The sequence below is a fragment of the Macaca nemestrina genome, chromosome 20, assembly GCF_043159975.1.
Source record: "Macaca nemestrina isolate mMacNem1 chromosome 20, mMacNem.hap1, whole genome shotgun sequence".
Lineage (NCBI taxonomy): Eukaryota > Metazoa > Chordata > Mammalia > Primates > Cercopithecidae > Macaca > Macaca nemestrina.
The window spans coordinates 16,585,677-16,613,336 of NC_092144.1; the positions used below are offsets into that span (position 1 = coordinate 16,585,677).

Genomic DNA, 27,660 nt, shown 5'->3' on the forward strand with positions numbered 1-27,660 from the left:
TCCAGGACCCCAGGCTGGGAGGGAATTGAGTGATTGAGAGGATGGGAGGTGTGGGGGGAGGAGACAAGCTGAGATCCTAGCCAGCGGATTTTTTTTTTTTTTTTCGAGATGGAGTCTCGCTTTGTCGTCCAGGCTGGAGTGCAATGGCACAGTCTTGGTTCACTGCAACCTCCACCTCCTGGGTTCAAGTGATTCTCCTGCTTCAGCCTCCTGAGTAGCTGGGACTACAGGCATGCGCCACCACGCCTGGCTAATTTTTTTGTATTTTTAGTAGAGATGGGACTTCACCATGTTGGTCAGACTGGTCTCAAACTCCTGATCTCAAATGATCTGCCCACCTCGGCCTCCTGAAGTGCTGGGATTACAGGCATGAGCAACCGTGCCTGGCCCTAGACAGCGATTTTAAGCCTGTTTTTCCTGATAGCCATTGGCTTTGTGTCCTGAAGTTTTTACTTGTTAGAGATAAAGCCCCAGGGATGGGGTTGCTGAGTCAAAGGTTTGTGCATTTGTGCATTTGAGACAGGGTCTTGCTCTGTCACTCAGGTTGGTGCACAGTGGTGGAATCAGAGCCCACTGCAGCCTTCAACTCCTGGCTCAAGCAATTCTCCCACCTCAGCCTCCCAAGTAGCTGGCACTACAGGAGCGCACTATCACACGCCTGGTTTTCTTTCTTTTTCTTTCTTTTTTTTTTTTTTAATTGAGACGGAGTCTTGCTCTGTCACCCAGGCTGGAGTGCAGTGGCGTGATCTCGGCTCGCTGCAAGCTCCCCATCCTGGGTTCACGCCATTCTCCTGCCTCAGCCTCCTGAATAGCTGGGACTACAGGCACCCACCACCATGACCGGCTAATTTTTTGTATTTTTAGTAGAGACGGAGTTTCACCGTGTTAGCCAGGATGGTCTCGATCTCCTGACTTCGTGATCCACCCGCCTATGGCCTTCCAAAGTGCTGGGATTACAGGCGTGAGCCACCGCGCCCGGCCCACACCTGGTTTTCTTTAAATTTTTCATAGAGACGAGGTCTCGCTATGTTGCCCAGGCTGACCTCGAATTCTGGAGCTCAAGCAATCCTCCTACTTAGGGCTCCCAAAGTTCTGAGATTACAGGCATGTGCCACCACACCCAGCCTGATTTTATTATGTTTCACTAAACTAGTTTCTGGAAGGGCCATTACAGGACTTGAATTTCTACTAGTCTTGTAGGAAAAGGCCCTTTTTTTCTACACCTTTAGTAGGTGTTACGTGTTATGGCCTTAAAAAGACATTTTCCCAGTCTGCTGGGTGCAATGTGATTTCCCTGTGTTCTTTCGATTTGCTTTTCCCTGACTGCTGGCTAATTTAGTGATATCAGTGAGCCAAAGTGTCTTTAAACTGGACACTGGTACCTTTTCTGGAGAATTCTTTGCAAACCTAGAACTTTCTTTCTCTTTTTTCTTTTTTCTTTTTTTCTGAGACAGGGTCTTGCTCTGTTGCCCAGGCTGGAGTGCAGTGGCATGATCTCGGCTCCCTGCAACCTCTGACTCCCAGGGTTCAAGAGGTTCTCATGCCTCAGTCTCCCAAGTAGCTGGGATTACAGGCACGCACCACCACACCTCGCTTTGTGTTTTTTGTAGAGATGGGGTTTCTCATGTTGGTCAAGTTGGTCTCAAACTCCTGGCCTCAAGTGATCCTCCCGCCTTGGCCTCCCAAAGTGTTGGGATTACAGGCCTGAGCCACCTTGCCCAGAAACCATGTGGTACCTTTAAAAGCAGAAATCGCACTTCTGGAGTCTTTGAAGGATTCACTAATATTTATTAAGTGCCACCAACGGGCCACAGGCAGGGCTGGGAGTGGGCGGAGAAGGAATGGCTCCCCTCCCGACAGCAGGTGACCCTCACCCCCGGATCAGGGCCCCAAGCGGGGGCTGGAAGCACTCACACTCAAGAAGCGGAGGTGAATAGCTTCCTGTTCTCACCTCCGGGTACAGGCACTGGGGGTGAGGAAGTGGCTGGGAGGCAAGGAAGCTGGAGGAGGGGAGGTGCTGGGGCCCAGGGCTGTGCGGGTGGGGGTGGGATGCTGTGGATACCTTGGCCCGTGTGCCAGGGTCGGGGGGACGTGACGCTAGGTGAGAATTGGGTAGAAAGAGTGTGTGAAAGGACATGCGGGCATGTGATGTTGGTGCCATATCTATAGGTGACGTTGTGACGGTGTGTGTTGTCACTGTGTCTGTGTATGACATCATCACCATCTGTGTGATGCCATCGCCGCCTCTATGTGACATTGACATGACGTGCGACGTCAACGTGGCCCGTGACGTCATTGCTGCATCTTATTGTGACGTCATGCCACGCCCCCCATGTCTGTATGCGACGTGCGCATCTGCGCGACGCCATCGCTAAATCTCTTCATGACCTCTACATGGCCGCGTGACATCTACATGGCCACGTGACACCATCACCACGGTGATATGTGACGTCAGCGCCGGGTCTTGCGTGACGTCATCTCCGCGGCTGCGTGTTCTGGGCGAGGGATCTTGAGGCGCGGGTGCGAGTGTGAGAGAGTACTAGGGGTTTGCATGCAGGGAGTTGTCTGATGGTGGCCCTGGGTGGTTGGGGGCGGCGGGAGGGGGTAGTGTCCGGCGCTGTGAGCATCTCACTGCATCCTCCGCAAACCGCCGAGTCGGGCCATCCCTTGGTCCTCAGGCCTGGAACCTCCTCAGCCACTAGGGCAGGAAGGGGATGGTAACACAACAGAGTGTCAGACAGAGGGAAGGGCAAACCTCGCCGGGCCCTGGAGGCTCGTCCTCAGTGGGGGCACAACATCCTGGGGACCCCGACCCTGCCTCCTCCCACCCTGGGCCCCTACTTGTTCCTCAGGACCCCAGTGCTCCTTCGGGTTTAGCCTCGCCATGAAAGTCGCATGTGTTGAACCTCCCCAGGATGGTGAGACTGCGGTGTGTTCCTCCCCATTATACAGACGAAGATACTTAGGTTCAGAGTGGCCACTTCCAAGCCCCAAGCCTCTGCTACAGCTTGTTTGACTCTCCCCAGTGCCTCCCAACATTCTAGGGATACTGAGAATTTACCCCAAAGCCTCCGCTCCCCCAGACACCTACGCTGGTTGCCAAGGCAAGGCTTCAGTCTCCCTCTTTTGCCTGCTCCTGCTCACATGTCCTCCGTGGCTCCCCAGTGCCCTCAGGACAAAATCCAAGCCTTACAACACGGCATTCAGGGCTCCACCCCTCTGCCCCTCCCAGGCATCCCCATCAGGGACTCCTACTATGCCAAAGACCCAACAATTCCAAGGGCCATCACACTGCTTCCGCACCCCCAGTCCCGCTGCCTTTGCACGAGCGGAGTTGTCTTGCTATCCGGGATGCCCTCCCCCCTCCTGGGCCTGGCAGAGGTTCCTGTGAGGGGTCAGGGGTTGGCTTAGAGGCTGTTTCCTGCTGGGGGAGGAGGGGGCTGTGGCCAAGTCCCGCTTCCGCTGGTCCTCTCCCTTCCTTCCCCGGCTCTTCCCTGGGGCCCAAGCGGCCTCACGTTCCTTGGTTGGCTCTGGTCCCTGGCCCTGGCCCCAGACTCCATCCTCAACCACCATTTACCCAGCTCTGGTCCCTGCTGCCAGCCTGCAAGGCTCCATCTTTCAGAGACGGAGGCATCGAAGCCCCCATCATTGTTTGAACTAGTGCAACCGCCTCTGTCCTGGTCCCCAGCTCCTTGTCCCCCAGTCTGTTCCCCAACAGTGACCAGAGGAACCTGTGGATGCTTGAACTGGGTCATGCACATCCCCCGTCTGCTCAGGTCCTCACAGCAGCCACAGACAGGGCTTGATCAGCTCCCATCACTTCCTTGCCCTTACCTCCTCCTCCTGTTCCCCTCAATCACTCCGCTCCAGCCACACTGGCCTCCTCCCCTCAAACACACATGGCACGGTCCCACCTTGGGGCCTTTGCCCTGGCTGTGTCCTCTGTCTAGCGCACCCTTCCCGGAATCCCTCCATGGCTCCTCCCTCACCTCCTTTGGGTCTCTGCTTCAATATCACCTCCTCGGTGTAGCCTGCCCTGTCTCTGGTAGAAAGTTCCAACCTTCTGACGCTTCCTGCCCCTTCCTCTGTCTCCCCATCACCAAAGGTCCCTCGAGTGACCCATTCATCTGATTTGTCATCCATCTCTCCCACTAGACTGTGAGCCCCTTGAGGGCAGCGGTTTCTGTGCCTTGTTCCCAGCACCTAATACCATGCCCAGTTCCCAGCAGCTGCTCAATAAATACGGCTCGAATGGACAAACAAATTATGAGAGTCGTAACAGGAACTTGAACAACATTAACCATGTGCCCGGCTCAGAGCCAGGCCTGGACTCCCATCTTAAGCCCATATGGCCAGGCGCAGTGGCTCACACCTGTAATCCCAGCACTTTGGGAGGCCGAGGCGGACGGATCATTTGAGGCTAGGAATTCAAAACCAGCCTGGCCAATGTGGTGAAACCGCATCTCTACTAAAAATACAAAAGTTAGCCGGGCGTGGTGGTGCATGCCTATAATCCCAGCTACTTGGGAGGCTGAAGCATGAGAATCACTTGAACCTGGGAGGTGGAGGTTGCAGTGAGCCGAGATCACACCACCACACTGTGGCCTGGACAAGAGAGCAAGACTCTCTCAAAAAATAAAAAAGATTAAAAAAAAAAAAAAAAAAAAAAAAAAAGGCCGGGCGCGGTGGTGGCTCATACCCGTAATCCTAGTACTTTGGGAAGCTGAGGCGGGCAGATCACCTGAGGTCAGGAATTTGAGACCAGCCTGGCCAACATGGAGAAACCCTGTCTTTACTAAAAATACAAAAATTAACCAGGTATGGTGGCTTATGCCTGTAATCTCAGCTACTTGGGAGGCTGAAGTAGGAGAATCACTTGAACCTGGGAGGCAGAAGTTGCAGTGAGCCGAGATTGCACAATTGCACTCCAGCCTGGAACACAGAGCAAGACTCTGTCTCCAAAAAAAAAAAAAATTACATTAAAATAAAATAAAATAAAAATAAAATCTTGGCCAGGTGTGGTGGCCCACACCCATAATCCTAGCACTTTAGGAGGCTGAGGCGGGCAGATCACCTGAGATCAGGAGTTCAAGACCGGCCTAGTAAACATGGGGAAACCCCATCTCTACTAAAAATACAAAAAAATTAGCCAGGCGTAGTGGCGGGCACCTATAATCCCAGCTACTCAAGAGACTAAGGCAGGAGAATCGCTTGAACCTGGGAGGTGGAGGTCATGGTGAGCTGAGATCACACCACTGTACTCCAGTCTGGGGGGCAGAGTGAGACTCCATCTCAAAATAATAATAATAATAATAATAATAATAATAATAATAAATAATACAATCTTTTTTAAAAAAAGCTCTTCCCATTGCAATTTTTGCCATATTCAGCCACATTGCTCCTGGACCAAGATTTACTTAATATTTGCCCTTTAAAAAACGTTTTAGGCCGGGCGCGGTGGCTCAAGCCTGTAATCCCAGCACTTTGGGAGGCCGAGACGGGCGGATCACGAGGCCAGAAGATCGAGAGACGATCCCGGCTAACACGGTGAAACCCCGTCTCTACTAAAAAATACAAAAAAACTAGCCGGGCGAGGTGGCGGGCGCCTGTAGTCCCAGCTACTCGGGAGGCTGAGGCAGGAGAACGGCGTAAACCCGGGAGGCGGAGCTTGCAGTGAGCTGAGATCCGGCCACTGCACTCCAGCCTGGGTGACAGAGCAAGACTCCGTCTCAAAAAAAAAAAAAAAAACGTTTTAGAGGCCGGGTGCGGTGGCTCAAGCCTGTAATCCCAGCACTTTGGGAGGCCGAGACGGGCGGATCACGAGGTCAGGAGATCGAGACCATCCTGGCTAACACGGTGAAACCCCATCTCTACTAAAAAATACAAAAAACTAGCCGGGCGAGGTGGCGGGCGCCTGTAGTCCCAGCTACTCGGGAGGCTGAGGCAGGAGAATGGCATGAACCCCGGAGGCGGAGCTTGCAGTGAGCCGAGATCGTGCCATTGCACTCCAGCTTGGGGGACAGAGCGAGACTCCGTCTCAAAAAAAATAAAAATAAATAAATAAATAAATAAAATTCCGGTGACTCTCCCCAAGTTGCCCAGTGAACCCAGAGCAGACAACCCCAGCCCACTTGCCCCCAGCGTCTCTCAGGGGAGGGGGAGTCAAAGGCAGAAGCCAGCAGGCCAGAGGCCCTTCCTGCAACCGTGAGGAGAGGAGGTGGCGAGATTCAGGCTTAAGCACACATTGTTTTCTCAGCAGATGGACGTCATTTTGGGGTAAACAATGTCAAGAGCTTCCCCGGTTCTCAGCCGAGGCCCTGACAGTCCTGGGCTGGGAGCCCGGGCCTGGCCCTGATTCTCCACCGTGTGACCCCGGGCTGCTCACTTCCCTGGGGCCTCAGTTTCCTCCTCTGAGAAGTGGGGATAATAATAGAACCTCCTTCCTTGCCGTGAGGGCTTTGGGCCAAGATGGAGAGAGGAAAATTGTGTTTGCTTGGAGTGGGGAATCTCCTCCTCACCTTTTTGTTTCCCTCCCTGTGGGCTGCTCAGGGCTGAGAACTGAGCCATCTAGAGCAAAGGGGCTGAGAGACAGCCTGGCAAGGGAGTGAGCTCCCTGTTGGAGAGGGTATGCAAGAAGGAAAAACAAAAAACAAAAAAAAGAAGAGGTGGAAATGGAGCTGGACATGCTGCATCCTGGGGAGTTGGCGGCAAAGCTTTCGGAAATCTACTTGGCCAGAAATCCCGTATTATCCCTCTGAGGCTGCAATAGACCCAGATTGACAATAGCCCCGTGGCAAAATGGTCATTGGCACAGTGTTTGGGGTCAAAGGGATCTGACTTAAAGTCCTGGTGCCTTCCTGAGCCTCGGGTCTTAAACTGCAAATGGCAGTGCCAGCCCTGACTCCGTCAGTGGTGCAGCAGGACCCCAGAGAGAGCACAGGCAGTTCTTGGGGCGGTGGCCTGAGTCACCATCCCTGTGACGCACAGGCCGCCCTCTGAGAAGTGACTGACTCTGGGAGGAGGCCGGGGGCACAGGCCTCAAGCCATGACGTGAGCATGTGCCAGGAGCCCTTGCTGCTTCCTACAGAGGCCCCTAGCCCCTTGCTCTGGCCATTTTTGGATGGCACCTTGCAATTAGCAAAGCATTTCCAGGCCCTTGACTTCAGACACTGTCTTTTTTTTTTTTTTTTCAAGATAGGGTCTCACTCTGTCTCCCAGGCTGGAGTGCAGGGATGCGATCTTTGCTTTCTGCAGCCTCCACCTCCTGGGCTCAGGCGATCCTCCCACCTCAGCCTCCTGAGTAGCTCAGACTACAGGTGCCCACCACCACACCTGGCTAATTTTTGTATTTTTTTTCCTTTTTTTTTTTTTTTTTTTTTTTTTTTAGTAGAGACAGGGTTTCACCATGTTGGTCAAGCTAGTTTTGAACTCCTGAGCTCAGGTGATCCACCCACTTTGGCCTCTCAAAGTGCTGGGATTACAGGCGTGAGCCACCGTAACTGGATTTTTTTTTTTTTTTTTTTGAGATGGAATCTCACTCTGTTGCTGGGCTGGAGTGCAATGGCGTGATATTGGCTCACTGCAATCTCTGCCTCCCGGGTTCAAGTGATTCTCCTACCTCAGTCTCCAGAGTAGCTGGGACTACAAGCGCCCGCCACCATGCCCAGCTACTTTTTGTATTTTTAGTAGAGACGGGGTTTCACCGTGTTGGCCAGATGCTCTTGATCTCTTGACCTTGTGATCCGCCCGCCTCGGCCTGGGATTACAGGCGTGAGCCACCGCACCTGGCCTCTTTTTTTTTTTTTTTTTTTTTTCTGAGACAGAGTCTCACTCTGTTGTCCAGGCTGGAGTGCAGTGGCATGATCTCGGCTCATTGCAACCTCCGCCTCCCAGGTTCAAGCGATTCTCATGCCTCTGCCTCCCGAGTAGCTGGGATTCCAGGCATGAGCCACCATGCCCAGCTGAGACTCATTTTCTAGAAATTAAAGGTCAGGAATCACTCCTGGATGCCACTCCCCCCTCTCTCCGTTTGCTCATTACCTTCCCTCACCCCTATCCAGCTTCCAGGCCTTTGACCTGGCTGTTCCTGCTGCCTGGAACACTGTTCCCCTTGCTTTCCCTAAGGCCAGCTCCGCATGCTCCAGCTCCTCCTCACCAAGGCTCTCTCTTGCCTGTTTGGGGTCCGATGGCCTGGGTTCGTGTCCCAGTTGTGCTGTGCTCCCTGGGGTACAATGCATGCCCTCCCTGTGCCTCACTCTCCTCATCTGGAAAGTGGGTAGAATAGTGGTTTGCCCTACTATTGTTGTTTAGTTGTGAAGATTACATGAATTAATCTTGCAAAGTACTTAGAACTGCGTGGGGCTCACAGTAGGTGCCTAATACTTGTAGGCTCCTTGGTAGTCCCATCATGACACTGTCTCACCCACTATTCAGGGAGTTTCATGAGGACAGAACTGGGTGTGTCTTGGATACTACTGTGTCCCTCACGCCCAACCATACATGTATACAGCAGGTGCTCAATTAAGGAAGAAGCAAGTATGAGATCAGCCTCCCTCCACCCTCAGTCCTGTCCTAGCTTTGCCCACAGCCCTAAGACTGAACAACTGCAGCCTGCCCAGTGCCTTACCTGGATGGGGCTACAGGGATGCCTGCAGGGGGCCTCTGGGACTCCAGGATCTTCCTCTTGAACTCCTCCAGGCTAGCTGGGTCTGTGGAGGGAGGGAGAGGTGAGGCTTGACCTACAGCTTCAGTAGCCCCTGCCCCTGGGCTAGGGATGGGCTGGCAGCCCAGGGGAGTGGGAGAGTGAGGCTGGGGTGGGGTTCGAGGTGGAAAGGGGCCCCTCCCCTACTTGGCTCTGTCTTTTGTCACTCACCGATGGTCTGGGGGTTGGGGACAGGGCCCATGGGCCGTGGCACTGGTATAATCGGCTGCGACTGTGAAAGAAAGATGGAGGGAGGTTGGTAGAAGCCAGGGCTTCCCAGACAGGCTTCTGCCTTTTTTTTTTTTTTGAGATGGAGTTTCGCTTTGTTGCACAGGCTGGAGTGCAGTGGCATGATCTTGGCTCACTGCAAACTCGGCCTCCCAGGTTCAAGCGATTCTCCTGCCTCAGCCTCCCGGGTAGCTGGGACTACAGGCACGCGCCACCATGCCTGGCTAATTTTTTGTATTTTTAATAGAGGTGGGGTTTCACTATGTTGGCCAGGCTGGTCTCGAACTCCTGACCTCAGGTGATCCGCCTGCCTCGGCCTCCCAAAGTGCTGGGATTACAGGCATGAACCACTGTGCCTGGCCGGGTTCTGCCCTTTCATGCCCTTCAAGACCAGTGTCTCTAAAGTCCTTCCAGGGCAGCGTAACAGACCCCATGTAGAAAGACATACATGGTCATGAACGTAGAATCACCTGCAACCACCACAAGACTTCAGATGGCTTGGGGACTTGTGGGACTGCTCACCTCAGCAGTCCCGAGGCCCCATGCTGCACAGCTGGTCTACCCTTATCTCCATCAGAGCCTCAGGGTGAATCCAGGTCCAACCCATGACCCCATCGGAGTCTACTCACCCACCACAGCCCCCTTCAGGCTGAAGTCAGCCTACCCTGTAGACCAGCTGGACCCCGATCCTAAATGCCACCCCTGGAATATCCCTGAGCCAATCCCCCAAAACCTGAAATCCAAGGCCAATTCTGAACTCAATCACCTAAAATCTGATCCCAACATGAAAAGTCAATCTCAGAATCAAGCCCCAACCTAAACCCAGTCCTAATTATAAACTGGATCTGACCATATCTTCAGATCTCATTCTGACTCCAACCATTCTCTTGACCCAACCACTATGAAAATACCCATTTCCAGCAGGGCGTGCTGGCTCACGCCCGTCATCCCAGCACTTTGGGAAGCCGAGGAGGGCGGATCCCCTGAGGTCAGGAGTTCGAGACCAGCCCGGCCAACATGGCGAAACCCCGTCTCTACTAAAAATACAAAAAAAAAATCAACCAGGCGTGGTGGCAGGCACCTGCAATCACAGCTACTCGGGGAGGCTGAGGCAGGAGAATTACTTGAACCTGGGAGGTGGAGGTGGCAGTGAGCTGAGATTGTACCACTGCACTCCAGCCTGGGCGACAGAGCGAAACTCTGTCTCAAAAAAAAGGAGAGAAAATATCCATTTCCCCAGCCCCAGCCCTGGCCTCCACCATGCCCTCCTACAAATACTTGTGCAATGTCATGCTCAGCACCCACTCAACCCCAGATCCCAGCCTCTACCTAGCTCCCATCCTAAACCCACACTCAGTTCCAATCCCAATCCAAACTTCACCCTAATCCTAAGGCCCTATCGAGCCCCTGATATTAACCGGAAACCGTCCTAAGCTGGTCAGTTACCCCAAATCCACCTCAACCCAGTTCCACGCCGAGATTGGCATCTACCCCAGATTTTACTCTCAACCCAGCCCTGATCGTCACTCAACCCCAATGTCTCCCCAGCCATAACCCAGGGTCACCCAATCCTTCAACTCAACTGCAAGCCCACTCAGCCTTCCACCAGTCACCCTAAACCAACCCGAGCTCAACTCCTAACCCATTGTCAATACCAATCCCTATGTCAATGCCAGTGAAATCTGAAATTCACCCTTGGCTGCAACCTCTAAGCATTTCTAGATGCACCAGTCACCTCCAACTACCAGAGCCTCAAATCCGACTTCAGTGCTTCAACTCAGTCCCAAAGCAAATGAGATCCTAGATCATTCTTCACCCAACCTCACCCCCTACAAGCATCCCTGACTCAATTTGCAAGCTTTTCTCACCATCCAAATTCCAAATTCAACCCCCTTCTAAAATCAACGAAATCCTAAGTGAAATCCTGACTTTAACTCAAGTCAACTCTAGACACAGCAGTGACCAAAAACTCATCTCAGCCCAACTTAAACACGAGTTCAACCTTCACATCAACTCTTCCTCTAGGCATCCTCACCCCAGTATCACTCCCAACGCTAAACCAACTCCCCTGGTTCCTCAACTCAACTCAAATACATGATTTTAACTCTGACCCTAACCCCAATCCCAATCCCAACAGTAGAATAACCCACCAGCTCCCTACACTCAAACCCAGCCTCAATTCTTTCACTTTTCTCTTTTAGGATTTGGAGCAGATTTTATTTTATTTTAGATTTAGTGGGGATGTGTGCAGGTTTGTTACACTGGGTATATTGCATGATGCAGAGGTTTGGGTTTCTTTTTTTTTGAGACGGAGTCTTGCTGTGTCACACAGGCTAGAGTGCAGTGGCGCGATCTGGACTCACTGCAACCTCTGCCTCCTGGGTTCAAGTGATTCTCATGCCTCAGCCTTCCAAGCAGCTGGGATTACAGGCGTCTGCCACCAAGCCTGGCTAAGTTTTTTTTTTTTTTTTTTTTTTGAGACGGAGTCTCGCTCTGTCACCCAGGCTGGAGTGCAGTGGCCGAATCTCAGCTCACTGCAAGCTCCGCCTCCCGGGTTCACGCCATTCTCCTGCCTCAGCCTCCCGAGTAGTTGGGACTACAGGCGCCCGCCACTGCGCCCGGCTAGTTTTTTGTATTTTTTAGTAGAGACGGGGTTTCACCGTATTAGCCAGGATGGTCTCGATCTCCTGACCTCGTGATCCGCCCATCTCGGCCTCCCAAAGTGCTGGGATTACAGGCTTGAGCCACCACGCCCGGCCCTAAGTTTTGTATTATTAGTAGAGACAGGGTTTCACCATGTTGGCCAGGCTGGTCTCGAACTCCTGACCTCAGGTCATCCACCCACCTTGGCCTTCCAAAGTGCTGGGATTACAGGTGTGGGACACTGCACCCGATCATAGAAGTCTGACTTTCCAATGGTCTCATTGAACAAGCAATGAACTCAGTCCCCAAAATGTAAGTTTTTAACCTTTTCCCCCCTCCCTCCCTCCCTTTCCCATTTTGGAACCCCAGTGTCTGTTGTTCCCATCCTTGTTTGTATCTAATATTTTGCTCCTACTTATAAGTGACAGCATATGGTATTTGATTTTCTGTTTCTGCATTAATTCTCTTAGGATAATGACCTCCAGCTGCATCCGTACTGCTGAAAAGGACATGATTTCCTTTTTTTTTTTTTTTTTTTTTAATGCCAGCCTCAATTCTTTCCTTTTCCTTTTTTTTTTTAAGATAAGGTCTTGGTCTTTCACTCAAGCTGTAGTGCAGTGGTGCAATTCCGGCTCACTGCAGCCTCAACCTCCTGGGCTCAAGCAATCCTCCCACTTCTCAGCCTCCCAAGTAGCCAGGATTACAGGTGTGTGCTGCCACACCTGGCTTCTTTTTTTTTTTTTTTTGAGACAGACTCTTGCTCTGTCGCCCAGGCTGAAGTGCAGTGGCATGATCTTGGCTGACGGGTTCACACCATTCTCCTGCCTCAGCCTCCTGAGTAGCTGGGACTACAGGGACCTGCCACCACACCTGGCTAATTTTTTTTGTATTTTTAGTAGAGATGGGATTTTACCACATTAGCCAGGATGGCCTCAATCTCCTGACCTCGTGATCCACCCATCCCGGCCTCCCAAAGTGCTGGGATTACAGGCGTGAGCCACTGCATCTGGCCTAATTTTTGTATTTTTTTTTTTTTGTAGGGATGGGGTTTTGTGTTTTGTTTGTTTGTTTGAGACGGAGTTTTGCTCTGTCACCCAGGCTGGAGTGCAATGGTGTGATCTTGACTCACTGCAACCTCTGCCTCCTGGGTTCAAGAGATTCTCCTATCTCAGCCTCCCGAGTAGCTGGAATTACAGACACACGCTGCCATGGCCAGCTAATTTTTTGTATTTTAGTAGAGGCGAGGTTTCACCGTGTTGCCCAGGCTGATCTCAAACTCTGAGCTCAGGCAATCCACCTACCTCGGCCTCCCAAAGTGCTAGGATTACAGGCGTGAGCCACCACACCCAGCCTGGGGTGGGGGTCTTGCTGTGTTGCCCAGGCTGGTCTGAACTCCTGAGTTTAAGCTATCCTCCCACCTCGGCCTCCCAAAGTGCTGGGATTACAAGTGTGAGCCACCACGCCCAGCCAGCCTCAATTCTTAATCCTTCCTCAATGTCATTCCTAATTCCAAACTCTACCCCAATCCTAATGCCAACAAACTTCTCCATCCACATGACTACAATCCTATAACCATCCGTAGAGTGGATAGCCACCAACAGGTCATCCCAGCATCCATCCTAAATCTGCCCTCCATGCCTCAACTCAACCCAAACCCAAAGGCAACAGAAATTCTAGATCCACCCCCTCACCCAACCCTAGACCCGATATCCACCCTACCTCTAATTCCAGGTTTTGTTTTGTTTTGTTTTGTTTGAGATAGAGTCCTGAGTAGCTGGGATTACAGGCACCTGCCACCACGCCCTGCTAATTTTTGTATTTTTAGTAAAGAAGGGGTTTTGCCATGTTGGCCAGGCTGGTTTCGAACTCCTGACCTCAGGCGATCCACCCGCCTTGGCCTTCCAAAGTGTTGGGATTACTGGCATGAGCCACTGTGCCCGGCACTCTAATTCCATTCTTTTTTTTTTTTTTTTTTTTTTGAGACGGAGTCTCGCTCTGTAGCCCAGGCTGGAGTGCAGTGGCCGGATCTCAGCTCACTGCAAGCTCCGCCTCCCGGGTTCACGCCATTCTCCGGCCTCAGCCTCCAGAGTAGCTGGGACTACAGGCGCCCGCCACTGCGCCCGGCTAGTTTTTTGTATTTCTTTAGTAGAGACGGGGTTTCACCGTGTTAGCCAGGATGGTCTCGATCTCCTGACCTCGTGATCCGCCCGTCTCGGCCTCCCAAAGTGCTGGGATTACAGGCTTGAGCCACCGCGCCCGGCCTCTAATTCCATTCTTAACCCTACACTCTTCGCAATGCCCATCCCCATTACAAGCTCTATCCTGATCTTAATGCCTGATCCTAGAGAGTCGTAATTCACCCAACCTAGAACAGGAAGCCATCCTCAAAGCCAACTCCAAGTTCAACGTCACCACCACCCCCTTGGCATCTGGACCTAACTCCACTGCAGCCTCCCTCTGGGGCCCGTATGCCCACCTTGGCCTTGATGCAGGTGTCCAGGGCCGAATTTCTGATGGCCAGCTCCATCCTGAGCTGCTCCGCCTCCCTCTTCTTCTCTTCCAGCTCCTTGGCCAGGTTGTCTCGTTCCTTCCGCAGCACCGCCTTCTCCTCCAGCGCTAGCTGAGTCTGCCGGGAGCATTCGGCTTGGAGCTTGGCCTCCCGGGCCTGAGCCTCCTTCTCCACTTTCTGTTTCGCCTCCTGACTGGCCTGCAGGCCCTGCTGGGCTTCCAGCTTCTGGCGTTGGAGGTCCGAGTTCTCGCGGGCCACGCGTTCGATACCCATCCGCAGGCTCCGGGCCAGCTCCTCCACCTTGGAGGTCATGAGGCTGGGCATGTGGTCGCAGGCTCTGCGGATGGAGGCCAATTCCGAGCCCAGGGGATGGTAGAGGTTGTAACCCAGGTTGTCCAGGCTGCGTGGGATAATGGAGTCCCTCCACAGGTTACGAAGATCCATCTCAAACTTGTCCTTGTCGAGGGGCAGGCAGAGGGCTTGAACCTTTCGCAGTTGCTCCTCGGCCAGCTGGCGCTCTTGATGCTGCAGCGCCCGGGTTTTCACACATTCAGCCAGCTGTTCCTCCACCATGCGTTTGTTCAGCAGCACGCTTTCCTTATCCTTAGTGCAAACGGTCTTCTCCTTGATTATCTCCACCTCCAGCGTCTTCACTTTCTGATTCAGCATGAGGAGCAAGGCTAAGGAAACAGGACCAGGAGACCCAGGAAGATTAGGGGCTGCCGCGAGCACTGGGCGGGGAGTCCACCACCCCGGCTCCCTGCGGCCTTAGTACTCACCATCGCAGCTCTTGTTCATGTCTTTGAATTGTTCTCTGCATTGTTTCTCGCTCAAGATGATGGCAGCCATGTACCGCTGATTGTTCGTGTAGATGACCTGCCCGGAAGGGAGGGGAAGGGCGCAGGACAGAGCTTAGTGTCTTGCCCCCGGGACTGCCTGGGCCCAGATCGAGCACCCTAGTGGCCGGAGTGAGCTGAATTCACAAGGGCACGGTCCCTTTATTGAGGAGATGTTGGAAGCCAGGTGTGGCAGCTCACACCTGTCGTCCCGATTACTCAGGAGGCTGAGGTGGGAGGATCACTCGAGCCCAGAAGTTTGAGACCAGCCTGGGCAATATAGCGAGATCCCCATCTCAATAAAACAAACAAACAAAAATAAATAAATAAAAATATAGTGGATGTTTGTCTGATTTTCAAAAGCTTTTACAGTTACTACTGTCTAGAAATAAAAAGACACAAAGTATAAATAAACATGGATGAACTTTAAAAATATTACATCCACATTTATGGTCAACTGAATTTTTTTTTTTTTTTTTTTTTTTTTTTTTGAGACGGAGTTTCATTCTTGTTGCTGTTGCCCAGGCTGGAGTGCAGTGGTGCAATCTCGGCTCAACGCAACCTCCGCCTCCCATGTTCAAGCAATTCTCCTTTCTCAGCCTCCCAAGCAGCTGGGATGACAGGGGCCTGCCACCACGACCCGCTAATTTTTTTGTGTGTTTTTGGTAGAGACAGGGTTTCATCATGTTGGCCTGGCTGGTCTTGAACTCCTGATCTCAGGTGATCTGCCCGCCTCGGCCTCCCAAAGTCCTGAGATTACAGGCTTGAGCCACCGTGCCCAGCTCGTTTTTTTTTTTTTTTTTTTTTTTTTTTTTTAGACAAAGTCTCACTTTGTCACCCAGGCTGGAGTGCAGTGGCCCTATCTCAGCTCACTCTGCAACCTTGACCTCCCAGGCTCAAGCAATCCTCCTCCATCAGTCTCCCGAGGAGCTGAGACTACAAGTATGCACCACCACTCCTGGCCAATTTTTTGTATTTTCCTTACAGATGGCGGTTTTACCATGTTGTCCAGGCTGGTATGGAACTCCTGAGCTCAAAGGATCCATCCGAGCCCTGAATGTTTTTTTTTGTTTGTTTTTTGTTTTTTTTTGAGACGGAGTCTGGCTCTGTCGCCCAGGCTGGAGTGCAGTGGCCAGATCTCAGCTCACTGCAAGCTCCGCCTCCCGGGTTCACGCCATTCTCCTGCCTCAGCCTCCCAAGTAGCTGGGACTACAGGCGCCTGCCACCTTGCCCAGCTAGTTTTTTGTATTTTTTTAAGTAGAGATGGGGTTTCACCGTGTTAGCCAGGATGGTCTCGATCTCCTGACCTCGTGATCCGCCCGTCTGGGCCTCCTAAAGTGCTGGGATTACAGGCTTGAGCCACCGCGCCGGGCCTTTTTTTTTTTTTTTTTTTTTAAAGAAACAGGGTCTCACTCTGTTGCCCAGGCTAGTATACAGTGGAGTGATCACAGCTCATTGCAGACTCCAACTCCTGGGTTCCAGTGATTCTCCTGCCTCAGCCTCTCCAGTAGCTGGGACTACAGGCCTGTGCCACCACGCCTGGCTAATTTTGTATGTTTTAGTAGAGACAGGGTTTCTCCATGTTGGCCAGGCTGGTCTCAAACTCCCGTCCTCAGGTGATCTGCCCACCTCAGCCTCCCAAAGTGCTAGGATTACAGGTGTGAGCCACCGCGCCTGGCCAAACTAAGTTTTGCATTTTTAGTAGAGACGGGGTTTCACCATGTTGGCCAGGCTGGTTTCAAACTCCTGACCTCAGGTGATCTGCCCCCCTCGGCCTCCCAAAGTGCTGGGATTATAGTCGTGAGCCACCTCTCCTGGCAGAAGTAGGGTCTTCAGAGAGGTAATTAAGTTAAGGTGAGGTTCTTAGGGTGGGCTCTAATCCAACATGGCTGATGTCCTTATAAAGAGAAGAGATTTGGACACAGAGACACGGACAGAAGGAAGACCAAGAGCAGACACAGGGAGAAGATGCCACCTGCAAGCCCAGTTAGAAAGACCTGGAACAAGCCAGCTGTGGTGGCTTACGCCTGTAATCCCAGCACTTTGGGAGGCTGAGGCGGGTGGATCAAAAGGTGGAGAGTTCAAGAGTAACCTGACCAAGATGGTGAAACTCCGTCTCTACTGAAAATACAAAAAAATTAGCTGTGGCCGGGCGCGGTGGCTCAAGCCTGTAATCCTAGCACTTTGGGAGGCCGAGGCGGGTGGATCACGAGGTCAGGAGATCGAGACTATCCTGGCTAACATGGTGAAACCCCGTCTCTACTAAAAAAATACAAAAAACTAGCCGGGTGTGGTGGTGGGCGCCTGTAGTCCCAGCTACTTGGGAGGCTGAGGCAGGAGAACGACGTGAACCCGGGAGGCGGAGCTTGCAGTGAGCCGAGATCACGCCACTGCACTCCAGCCTGGGCGACAGAGCGAGACTCCGTCTCAAAAAAAAAAAAAAAAAAAGTTAGCTGAGCGTGTTGGTGGGTGCCTGTAATCTCAGCTACTCGGGGGGCTGAGGCAGAGAACTGATTGAACTCGGGGAGGTGGAGGCTGCAGTGAGCCGAGATCACGTCTCGGCACTCCAGTCCAGCCTGGGTGGTGATGGAGTGAGACTCAGTCTCAAAAAAAAAAAAAAAAAAAAAGACCAGGAACAGATCTTTCCCTCACAGCCTCAGAAGGAAGCAACACTGCTAACACTTTGATCTTGGTACCACCCAGTCTGTAATACCTTGTCATGGAAGCCCTAGCAAATTAATACAAATGCTAACACCATCTCATGAGGCAAATAAGAGTCTTTTAAAAAAAAATCTTCGGCCGGGCGCGGTGGCTCAAGCCTGTAATCCCAGCACTTTGGGAGGCCGAGACGGGCGGGATCACGAGGTCAGGAGATCGAGACCATCCTGGCTAACACAATGAAACCCCATCTCCACTAAAAATACAAAAAAATTAGCTGGGTGTGGTGGCGGCGCCTGTAAGTCAGCTACAGGCTAGAGCTACGGGAGGCTGAGGCAGGAGAATGGCGGGAACCCGGGAGGCGGAACTTGCAGTGAGCCGAGATCGCGCCACTGCACTCCAGCCTGGGCGACGGAGCGAGACTCCGCCTCAAAAAAAAAAAAAAAAAAATCTTCTTTTTTTTTTTTTTAATCGAGACAGGGTCTCGCTCCGTCACCCAGCCTGGAGTGCAGTGGCACGATCTTGGCACACTGTAACCTCCGCCTCCCGGGTTCAAGTGATTCCCCAGCCTCAGCCTCTTGAGTAGCTGGGATTACAGGTGCGCACCACTATATCTGGCTAATTTTTGTATTTTTAGTAGAGACAGGGTTTCACCATGTTGGTCAGGCTGGTCTCGAACTCCTGACCTCAAGTGATCTGCCCACCACCAGCCTGGCCAATATGGTGAAACCCCATCTTTGCTAAAATTACAAAAATGAGCTGGGCATGGTGGCGCACGCCTGTAGTCCCAGCTATTCAGGAGGCTGAGCCAGAAGACTCGCTTGAATCCGGGAGGCAGAGGTTGCAGTGAGGAGAGATTGTGCCACTGCCCTCCAGCCTGGGGAACAGAGTGAGACTCTGTTTCAAAAAAAAAAAAAAATTAAAATTAAAAATAAAGAAGATATGCAAATGACCAACAAGTATATCAAAAGATACTCAAAATCATTAGCCATTACGGAAATGCAAATCAAAACCACAGTGAGATGCCACTTCACACCCACGAGAGTGGCTATTTTAAAAACCCATAAAACCCCAAAATGAACAGTAACAGGTGTTGATGAGGATATGCGGAAATCAGAATTCTCAGACAGTACTAATGAGAATGTACAATGTTGCAACTGCTTTGGGAAAGTCTGGCAGTTCCTCAAAATGTTAAACATAGTTACCACGTGACCCAGCAATTCTACTTCTCAGCATATACCCAGAGCAATGGAAACATATTCTCACATAAACTTGCCAGTAACGTCCACAGCAGCTCAATTCACAGTAGCCAAAAGGTGGAAAGAACCCAAATGCCTGTCAGCAGATGAATCGAGGCACAAAATGTGTCCTTCCATACATAGAACATGATTCAGCCATAAAAAGGAAAGAAGCACTGATCCATGTTGCAGTGTGTGTGAACCCCCAAATTATGATGTGCAAGTGAGAGAAGCCAGACACAAAAGGCCACATTGTGCGACATTCCATTGACATGAAATGCCCAGAACAGGGCAAATTCATAGAGACAGGAAGCAGGTTGGTGGCTGCCAGGGGTTGGGGGAGGGGAATGGGGAGTGACTGCTGATGGGGACGTGGGTTTTCTTCTGGGAAGGTGAAAATGTTCTAAAATAATGTTCTAAAATGGATCATGGTGATGAATGTACAACTCTGTGAATGTACAAAAAATCATGAAATTGGCCGGGCGCAGTGGCTCATGCCTGTAATCCCAGCACTTTGGGAGGCCGAGGCAGGTGGATCACAAGGTCAGGAGATCAAGACCATCCTGGCCAATACGGTGAAACTCCATCTCTACTAAAAATACAAAAATTAGCCAGGCGTGGTGGCGGGCGCCTGTAGTCCCAGCTACTTGGGAGGCTGAGGCAGGAGAATGGCATGAACCCGGGAGGTGAAGCTTGCAGTGAGCTGAGATCGTGCCACTGCACTCCAGCCTGGGCGACAGAGCAAGACTCCATCTAAAAAAAAAAAAAAATCAACAAATTGTACACTTATATATCAATAAAGCTGTTTTTAAAAATTATTTATTATTATTATTATTGAGCTGGAGTCTCGCTCTGTTGCCCAGGCTAGAGTGCAATGGCGTGATGTCAGCTCACTGCAACCTCTGCTTCCCAGGTTCAAGCGACTCTCATGCCTCAGCCTCCCAAGTAGCTGGGAATACAGGGGTGCACCATCATGCCCAGCTAATTTTTGTACTTTAGTAGAGATGGGGTTTCATCATGTTGGCCAGATTGGTTTCGAACTCCTGACCTCAAGTGATCCACTGGCCTCAGCTACCTGCCTTGTCCTCCCAAAGTGCTGGGATTACAGGTGTGAGCCACCACGCCCAGCCAGCTGTTTTTATTTTAATTTAATTTTATATTTTTTGAGACATGGTCTCACTCTGCCACACAGGCTGGAGTGCAGTGGTGCCATCACAGCTCACTGCACCCTCAACCTCCCCAGGCTCAGGCAATCCTCCCACCTCAGCCTCTCAAGTAGCTGGTATTACAGGCGCATGCCATCACTCCTGGCTAATTTTTGTACTTTTTATAGAGATGGGGTCTCACTATGTTGCCCAGACTGGTCTTAAACTGCTGAGCTCAAGCAATCCACCCACCCTGGCCTCCCAAAATGTTGGGATTACAGGTGTGAACCACCACACCTGGCCAGCAAGGCTGTTTTTAAAGAAAGTGTTCACAATTCAACAAACTAAAGCTGTGCCTTTCAAACTTTGGACGAGAACCCTCTGCAGAAATATCATAAGATATGAAGAATGAGGAGAGTTTGTCTTTCTGCAACTCTCTGTCCTTCGTCCTTTTGAAGCTGGCCCTGGATGAATGTCCTGGGGGGACATGGGGAATGCCTTCTGTTCTCAAAAGCCTTAGTCACTGGGAGGTGGAGGTGGGAACATTGCTTGAGGCTGCTTGAGCCTGGGCAACGTAATGCGACCATGTCTCTAAAAAAAAAAAAAAAAAAAAAAAATGGCCGGGTGCAGTGGCTCAAGCCTGTAGTCCCAGCACTTTGGGAGGCCGAGACGGGCGGATCACGAGGTCAGGAGATCGAGACCATCCTGGCTAACCCGGTGAAACCCCGTCTCTACTAAAAAATACAAAAAACTAGCCGGGCGAGGTGGCGGGCGCCTGTAGTCCCAGCTACTCGGGAGGCTGAGGCAGGAGAATGGCGTGAACCCGGGAGGCGGAGCTTGCAGTGAGCTGAGATCTGGCCACTGCACTCCAGCCTGGGCGACAGAGCGAGACTCCGTCTCAAAAAAAAAAAAAAAAAAAAAAAAAAAAAAAAATTAGCTGAGCATGGTGATATGTGCCTGTGGTCCCAGCTACCTGGGAGGCTGAGGTGGGAGGATCACTTCAGCCCAGGAGTTTGAGGCTGTGGTGAGCTATCATCGTGCCACCACACTCCCGCCTGGGTGACAGAGTGAGACTTTGTCTCTAAAAAAAAAAAAGGCTGTAATTTTTTAGTTTCTTATTTTTAATTTTTTTTTTTTTTTTTATAGAGAAGAAGTGTCTTGGGAGGCTGAGGCAGGTAGATCACCTGAGGTCAGGAGTTCCAGACCAGCCTGGCCAACATGATGAAGCCCTATCTCTACTAAAAATACAAAAAATTAGCTGGGTTTGGTGGCGGGTGCCTGTAATCCCAGCTACTCAGGAGGTTGAAATAGGAGAATCACTTGAACCCGGGAGGCAGAGGTTGTAGGGAGCTGAGATCGTGCCACTGCAATCCAGCCTGGGTGACAGAGTGAAACTCTGTGTCAATAATAATAATAATAATACTATAATTAAATAAATAATTTTTTTTTTTTTTTAAGACGGAGTCTCGCTCTGTCTCCCAGGCTGGAGTGCAGTGGCTCGATCTCCGCTCACTGCAAGCTCCGCCTCCCGGGTTCATGCCATTCTCCTGCCTCAGCCTCCCGAGTAGCTGGGACTACAGGCGTCCGCCACCACACCTGGCTAATTTTTAATATTTTTAGTAGAGACGGGGTTTCACCATGTCAGCCAGGATGGTCTCGACCTCCTGACCTCGTGATCCGCCCGCCTCGGCCTCCCAAAGTGCTGGGATTACAGGCGTGAGCCACCGCGCCCGGCCTAAATAAATAAATTTTTTTAAATGAAAAGACAGGTCGGGTGCGGTGGCTCACGCCTGTAATCCCAGCATTTTGGGAGGCCAAGGCGGGCGGCTCATGAAGTCAGGAGATTGAGACCATTCTGGCTGACATGGTGAAACCCTGTCTCTACTAAAAATACAAAAAAAAAAAAAAAAAAAAAAAAAAATTATCAGGGCACATTGGCAGGCGCCTGTAGTCCCAGCGACTCGGGAGGCTGAGGCAGGGGAATTGCTTGAACCCAGGAGGTGGAGGTTGCAGTGAGCGGAGACCGTGCCATTGCACTCCAGCCTGGCAACAGAGCTAGACTCTGTCTCAAAAAAAAAAAAAAAAAAAAAGGAAAAGAAAAAAGAAAAGACACCAGTTAGCCAGGTTCTGGTCTGAGAGGGGAGGCAGGGCTCTCCTCTGAGGATCTGAGGGGGCAGGCAGGACCCTATTATGAGAGTCTGAGGGAAGGGGCACAGTTGTGCCCTGGGGACTGAGGGGTGTTCCATCCCATCTTGGGGGGCTGAGGTGAGAACCACCATACTCTGGGCATCTGGGGAGACAGTGCTTTGCCCTGGGGTTTTGGGGATGGAGACAGGGCCCTACCTCTGGGGCTCTGAGCAAGGGGGTTGTGGTGCAAGTATGGCCCTGCCATTAGGGGTCTGAGGTGAGGAGACTGAGTTCTGCCTTGCGCAGGTCTGAGGGGCTGAGCTTACCTTCCCGCCCAGTGCGGAGGGCTGGGCGGTCTGAGGTCCTATGGGAGGCCTGTCTTTGCCACTGCCTTGGCCCTGGCCAGCCAGGTCACCTCCTTGGAAGACCTCGAAGCTGCCTCTTCAGCCTTTCCTCACCCCACCCTCCCATCTCTCACCCACCTCACCCTTAAGGAGAGAGCCCCACACCTGCTCCCCACAATGTCTCAGGGCAGGCAGGACACCCCGGGGACGAAGTTGTGTCTGAGAACATGGGGATAATTGTCTAGTGTGTTTGACACAAGCTAGGGTGCGAGAGTGGCGCAAAGGTCTCCAGGAGACCCCAGATTTGCATCTGTGACTGTGCCCAGAGAGCCCACCTGTTTCTGACGCTTCAAGAAAGTCAACTCGGCCCGGGCGCGGTGGCTCAAGCCTGTAATCCCAGCACTTTGGGAGGCCGAGACGGGCGGATCACGAGGTCAGGAGATCGAGACCATCCTGGCTAACACGGTGAAACCCCGTCTCTACTAAAAAAATACAAAAAACTAGCCGGGTGAGGTGGCGGGCGCCTGTAGTCCCAGCTACTCGGGAGGCTGAGGCAGGAGAATGGCGTGAACCCGGGAGGCGGAGCTTGCAGTGAGCTGACATCCGGCCACTGCACTCCAGCCTGGGCGACAGAGCGAGACTCCGTCTCAAAAAAAAAAAAAAAAAAAGAAAGTCAACTCCCCTCTCATGCCTTCACTTTCCTGCCTGCAAAGGGTTTAAAACTTCTGCTGGCCGGGCACAATGGCTCACTCCTGTAATCTCAGCACTTTGGGAGGCCAAGGCAGGCAGATCGCTTCAAGTCAGGGGTTTGAGACCAGCCTGGCCAACATGGCGAAACCCTGTCTTTACTAAAAATACAAAAATTAGCCGGGCATGGTGGGGCACACCTGTAATCCCGGCTACTTGGGAGGCTGAGGCAAGAGAATCGCTTGAGCCTGGGAGGCAGCAGTTGCAGTGAGCCAAGACCTTCCGCTGTACTCTAGCCTTGGCAACAGAGGGAGACCCTGTCAAACAAAACAAAACAAAACAGCCGGGCGCAGTGGCTCACGCCTGTTATCTCAGCACTGTGGGAGGCTGAGGCGGGCAGATCACAAGGTCAGGAGATCGAGACCATCCTGGCTAACACCGTGAAACCCGGTGTCTACTAAAAATAGAAAAATTGGCCGGGCGCGAAAAATAAAAATAAAAATAAAAATAAAAATAAAAATAGAAAAATTAGCTGGGCTGGGCGCAGTGGCTCACGCCTGTAATCCCAGCACTTTGGGAGGTCAAGGCAGGGGGATCACGAGGTCAGGAGATCGAGACCATCCTGGCTAACACCGTGAAACCCGGTGTCTACTAAAAATAGAAAAATTGGCCGGGCGCGAAAAATAAAAATAAAAATAAAAATAAAAATAGAAAAATTAGCTGGGCTGGGCGCAGTGGCTCACGCCTGTAATCCCAGCACTTTGGGAGGTCAAGGCAGGGGGATCACGAGGTCAGGAGATTGAGACCATCCTGGCTAACAAAGTGAAACCCCATCTCTACTAAAAACACAAAAAATTAGCTGGGTGTGGTGGCGGGTGCCTGTAGTCCCAGCTACTCAGGAGGCTGAGGCAGGAGAATGGAGTGAACCCAGGAGGCCCAGCTTGCAGTGAGCCGAGATCGTGCCACTGCACTCCAGCCTGGGTGACAGAGCAAGACTCCATCTCAAAAAAACCAAACCAAAACAACGAAAGCTTCTCCCTACTTCCTGGGATTTGGCAATGAGTTAATATTTCTAAATTCAACACCCAGCATACGGCAAATATGGACTGTTTATACATGCTAGAATTGAATAGGAACAAAACACTGTGAACTTTTATTCAGTCCATCCTTTTTTTGTTTTTTTGTGGTTTTTTTTTTCCATTCTGGATCTCACTCAGTCTCCCAGGCTGGAGTACAGTGGCACCATCTTGGCTCACTGAAGCCTTGACCTCCTGGGCTCAAGCGATCCTCCCACCTCAGCCTCCCAAGTAGCTGGGACTACTGGCACGTGCCACCATGCCTGGCTAATTTTTGTATGTACGTATTTATTTATTTATTTATCTATTTTTAAACAGAGTCTCCCTCTGTCGCCCAGGCTGGAGTGCAGTAGTGAGATCTCGTCTCACTGCAATCTCTGCCTCCCAGGTTCAAGCGATTCTCCTGCCTCAGCCTCCCGAGTAGCTGGGACTACAGGCACGTGCCACCATACCAGGCTAATAATTTTTATATTTTTAGTAGAGACAGGATTTTACTAGGTTGGCCAGGCTAGTCTCGAATTTCTGACCTCGAGTGATCCACCCACCTCGGCCTCTCACAGTGCTGGGATCACAGGTGTGAGCCACTACGCCTGACCTAGTTTTTGTACGTTTTGTAGAGACAGTGTTTCACCATGTTGCCCAGGTTGGTCTTGAATTCCTGGACTCAGGTGGTCCTCCTGCCTCGGTCTCCCAAAGTGCTGGGATTACAGGTGTGAACCACTGTAGCCAGTCTTCAGCCACTTCTTATTTGCAACTAGTGTGTGCTGCCACATTCTGGGAGCTTTATGCATAGTAAGTTACGGGCTCAGGACTGCCAATTAACACACAGGAAGAGAGCTAAACTTGGATTCCAAAAAGACAACGAATAATTTTTGAAAATTATATCTCGGCCGGGCGCGGTGGCTCAAGCCTGTAATCCCAGCACTTTGGGAGGCCGAGACGGGCGGATCACGAGGTCAGGAGTTCGAGACCATCCTGGCTAACACGGTGAAACCCCGTCTCTACTAAAAAATACAAAAAACTAGCCGGGCGAGGTGGCGGGCGCCTGTAGTCCCGGCTACTCGGGAGGCTGAGGCAGGAGAATGGCGTAAAAACCCGGGAGGCAGAGCTTGCAGTGAGCTGAGATCCGGCCACTGCACTCCAGCCTGGGCGACACAGCGAGACTCCGTCTCAAAAAAAAAAAAAAAAAAATTATATCTCAAATATTGTATGGAATATACTTACAGTAAAAAAAAGAAAAAAAAGTTGCTGGCTGGGAATAGTGGCTCATGCCTGTAATCTCAGCACTTTATGAGGCTGAGCCTAGGAGTTCAATACCAGCCTCGGCAGCATAGTGAGATTCTGTCTCTAAAAAAGAAGTTAGCCAGGGCGCCAGGGCAGGACATGGTGGCTCATGCCTGTAATCCCAGCACTATGGGCAGCTGAGGGGGATGGATCACTTGAGGTCTGGAGTTTGAGACCAGCCTGGCAAACATGGTGAAACCCCGTCTCTACTAAACATACAAAAATTAGCTGGTATGGTTGTACGTGCCTGTAATCCCAGCTACTCAGGAGGCTAAGGCAGGAGAATCACTTGAAACTGGGAGGTGGAGGTTGCAGTGAGCCGAGATCGTGCCACTGCACTCCAGCCTGGATGACAGAGCGAGACTCCATCTAAAAAAAAAAAAAAATTGCCAGGTGTGGTGGTGCCCACCTGTAATCTCAGCACTTTGGGTGGTCCAGGAGGGAGGACTGCTTGAGCCCAGGAGTTCAAGACCAGCCTGATCAACATAGCGAGACCCCATGTCTACTAAAAATAAAAAATGACCGGGGCATAGTGGCACGTCCATAGTGCCAGCTACTCAAAAGGTTGAGGCAGGAGGATAGCTGGAGCCCAGGATGTCAAGGTTGCAGTGAGCTATGCTCACATCACTGTGCTCCAGCCTGGGTGACAGAGTGAGACCCTGTCTCCAAAAAAAAGAAAAGAAATAAAAAAAAAATTAGCTGGACGCAGTGCCTCACCCCTGTAATCCCAGCACTTTGGGAGGCTGAGGTGAGAGGATTGCTTGAGCCCAGGAGTTCGAGACTAGCCTGGGCAACATAGTGAGACCTCATCTCTGCTAAAGATAAACATATTAGCTGGGTGTGGTGGCACATGCCTGTAGTCCTAGCTACTCAGGAGGCTGAGGCAAGAGGATCACTTGAGCCCAGGAGATTGAGGCTGCAGTGAGCTATGATAGCCATTGCACTCCATCCAGCCCAGGATACAGATGGAGACCCTGGCTCTTACAAAAAAAAAAAAAAAAATCAAATCTGTCGGCTGGGCATGGTGGCTCACGCTTGTAATCCCAACACTTCGGGAGGCCAAGGTGGGTGGATCACTTGAGGTCAGGAGTTTGAGACCAGTCTGGCCAACATGGTGAAACCCCATCTCTACTAAAAATACAAAAATTAGCCGGTTATGGTGGCACGTGCCTGTAATCCCAGCTACTTGGGAGGCTGAGGCAGGAGAATCACTCGAACCCGGGAGGCGGAGGTTGCAGTGAGCCGAGATTGCACCACTGCACTCCAGCCTGGGAGACAGAGCGAGATGGTGTCTCATAAGAAAATAGAATATTTGTCCTGTGATTGTCCCCCTCTCTTGGATGAGGAAACTCAGGCTCAGAGAGGTGAGGGGGCTTGCCCAGGGTCCCCAGGACAAGTGTCCTGTCCACAGCCTTACCCGGTCACCCTGGCACTGGCGGAAGCTGGCATTGATGCGGTCCAGGTCGCGGCGGGCACTCAGCAACATCTGCATGATGGCATCCTTGGCGCGGGTGGTGAGGTTGAGCTCCTTGGTCAGGTTGGTCTGGGAGGCCGTGAGCCCCAGGACCTGGCTGTACAGGCCCTCGGCTCGGCGCTCAGTGGCCTGCAGGTTGGACTCCGTGCTCACGTGCACGTTGCCATAGACCATGAAGAGCACAAGCCCCAGGATGATGAGGAATTGGATGAGGGAGACGAAGAGGAAGAAGTAGCGCAGGTAATACCAGCAGCCCCGAGAGCTGCTCCCGGCCCGAGCGTAGGACCCTCCATGCTCCATGGCCAGACCCATTTGCTCACTCCTGCCGTCTAGTGCACCGTCCCTGCTTGCCACCCGGCCTGCTCTGGCCTCCGCCTCGCAGGGGGGAGTGCTTATATTACTCCTCTTAATACTTCCTCTGCCTGGCTCCTTCCTGGCCCGGAGGAAACGGGGGCTGCGGGTTATCACAACACTCCCACTCTGGCTGTGAGAGGGCGGGGGTGGGGCTGGGGGCGCAGAGCCAGGGCACCGGCTGGACCCCTCTGATTAATGCTGGGTGGGGCGCTGGCTGGCTGGTCAGGCATTCTCGGCCTCTTTGAGCCTCGCGTTCGCCTTTACTTGGTGGACGGTGCTGTTCTCAGTCCCTGCTGTGATTAGATCACCGAATCATGCCAGGTGTGTTGCTGTCACCCTTGGGTGGCAGAGGAAAC

The 27,660-nt window shown here is 51.9% G+C and overlaps 1 protein-coding gene across 1 annotated transcript; it reads right to left on the reverse strand.

The window, feature by feature from the left end:
* Positions 1–1,765: 1,765 nt before the first annotated feature.
* On the reverse strand, positions 1,766–27,392 carry PLVA (plasmalemma vesicle associated protein). The gene is made up of 6 exons (XM_071087622.1): positions 26,894–27,392; positions 14,861–14,957; positions 14,049–14,761; positions 8,873–8,933; positions 8,627–8,708; positions 1,766–2,698 (listed from the first exon to the last, which is right to left on the reverse strand). Exons 1-6 carry the CDS (start codon positions 27,260–27,262, stop codon positions 2,692–2,694), a joined length of 1,329 nt encoding a protein of 442 aa, XP_070943723.1. The 5' UTR covers positions 27,263–27,392; the 3' UTR covers positions 1,766–2,691.
* Positions 27,393–27,660: the final 268 nt, after the last annotated feature.

What these genes read in the sequence shown, in the direction of transcription:
- PLVA (XM_071087622.1), bottom strand. Translation starts at nt 27,262, where the DNA reads ATGGGTCTGGCCATGGAGCATGGAGGGTCCTACGCTCGGGCCGGGAGC. An exon ending in CATGAACAAGAGCTGCGATG is followed by an intron (nt 14,762 to 14,860) that starts GTGAGTACTAAG and finishes CTGTTTCCTTAG; the next exon opens with CCTTGCTCCTCATGCTGAAT. An exon ending in CCCCAACCCCCAGACCATCG is followed by an intron (nt 8,709 to 8,872) that starts GTGAGTGACAAA and finishes CTCCCTCCACAG; the next exon opens with ACCCAGCTAGCCTGGAGGAG.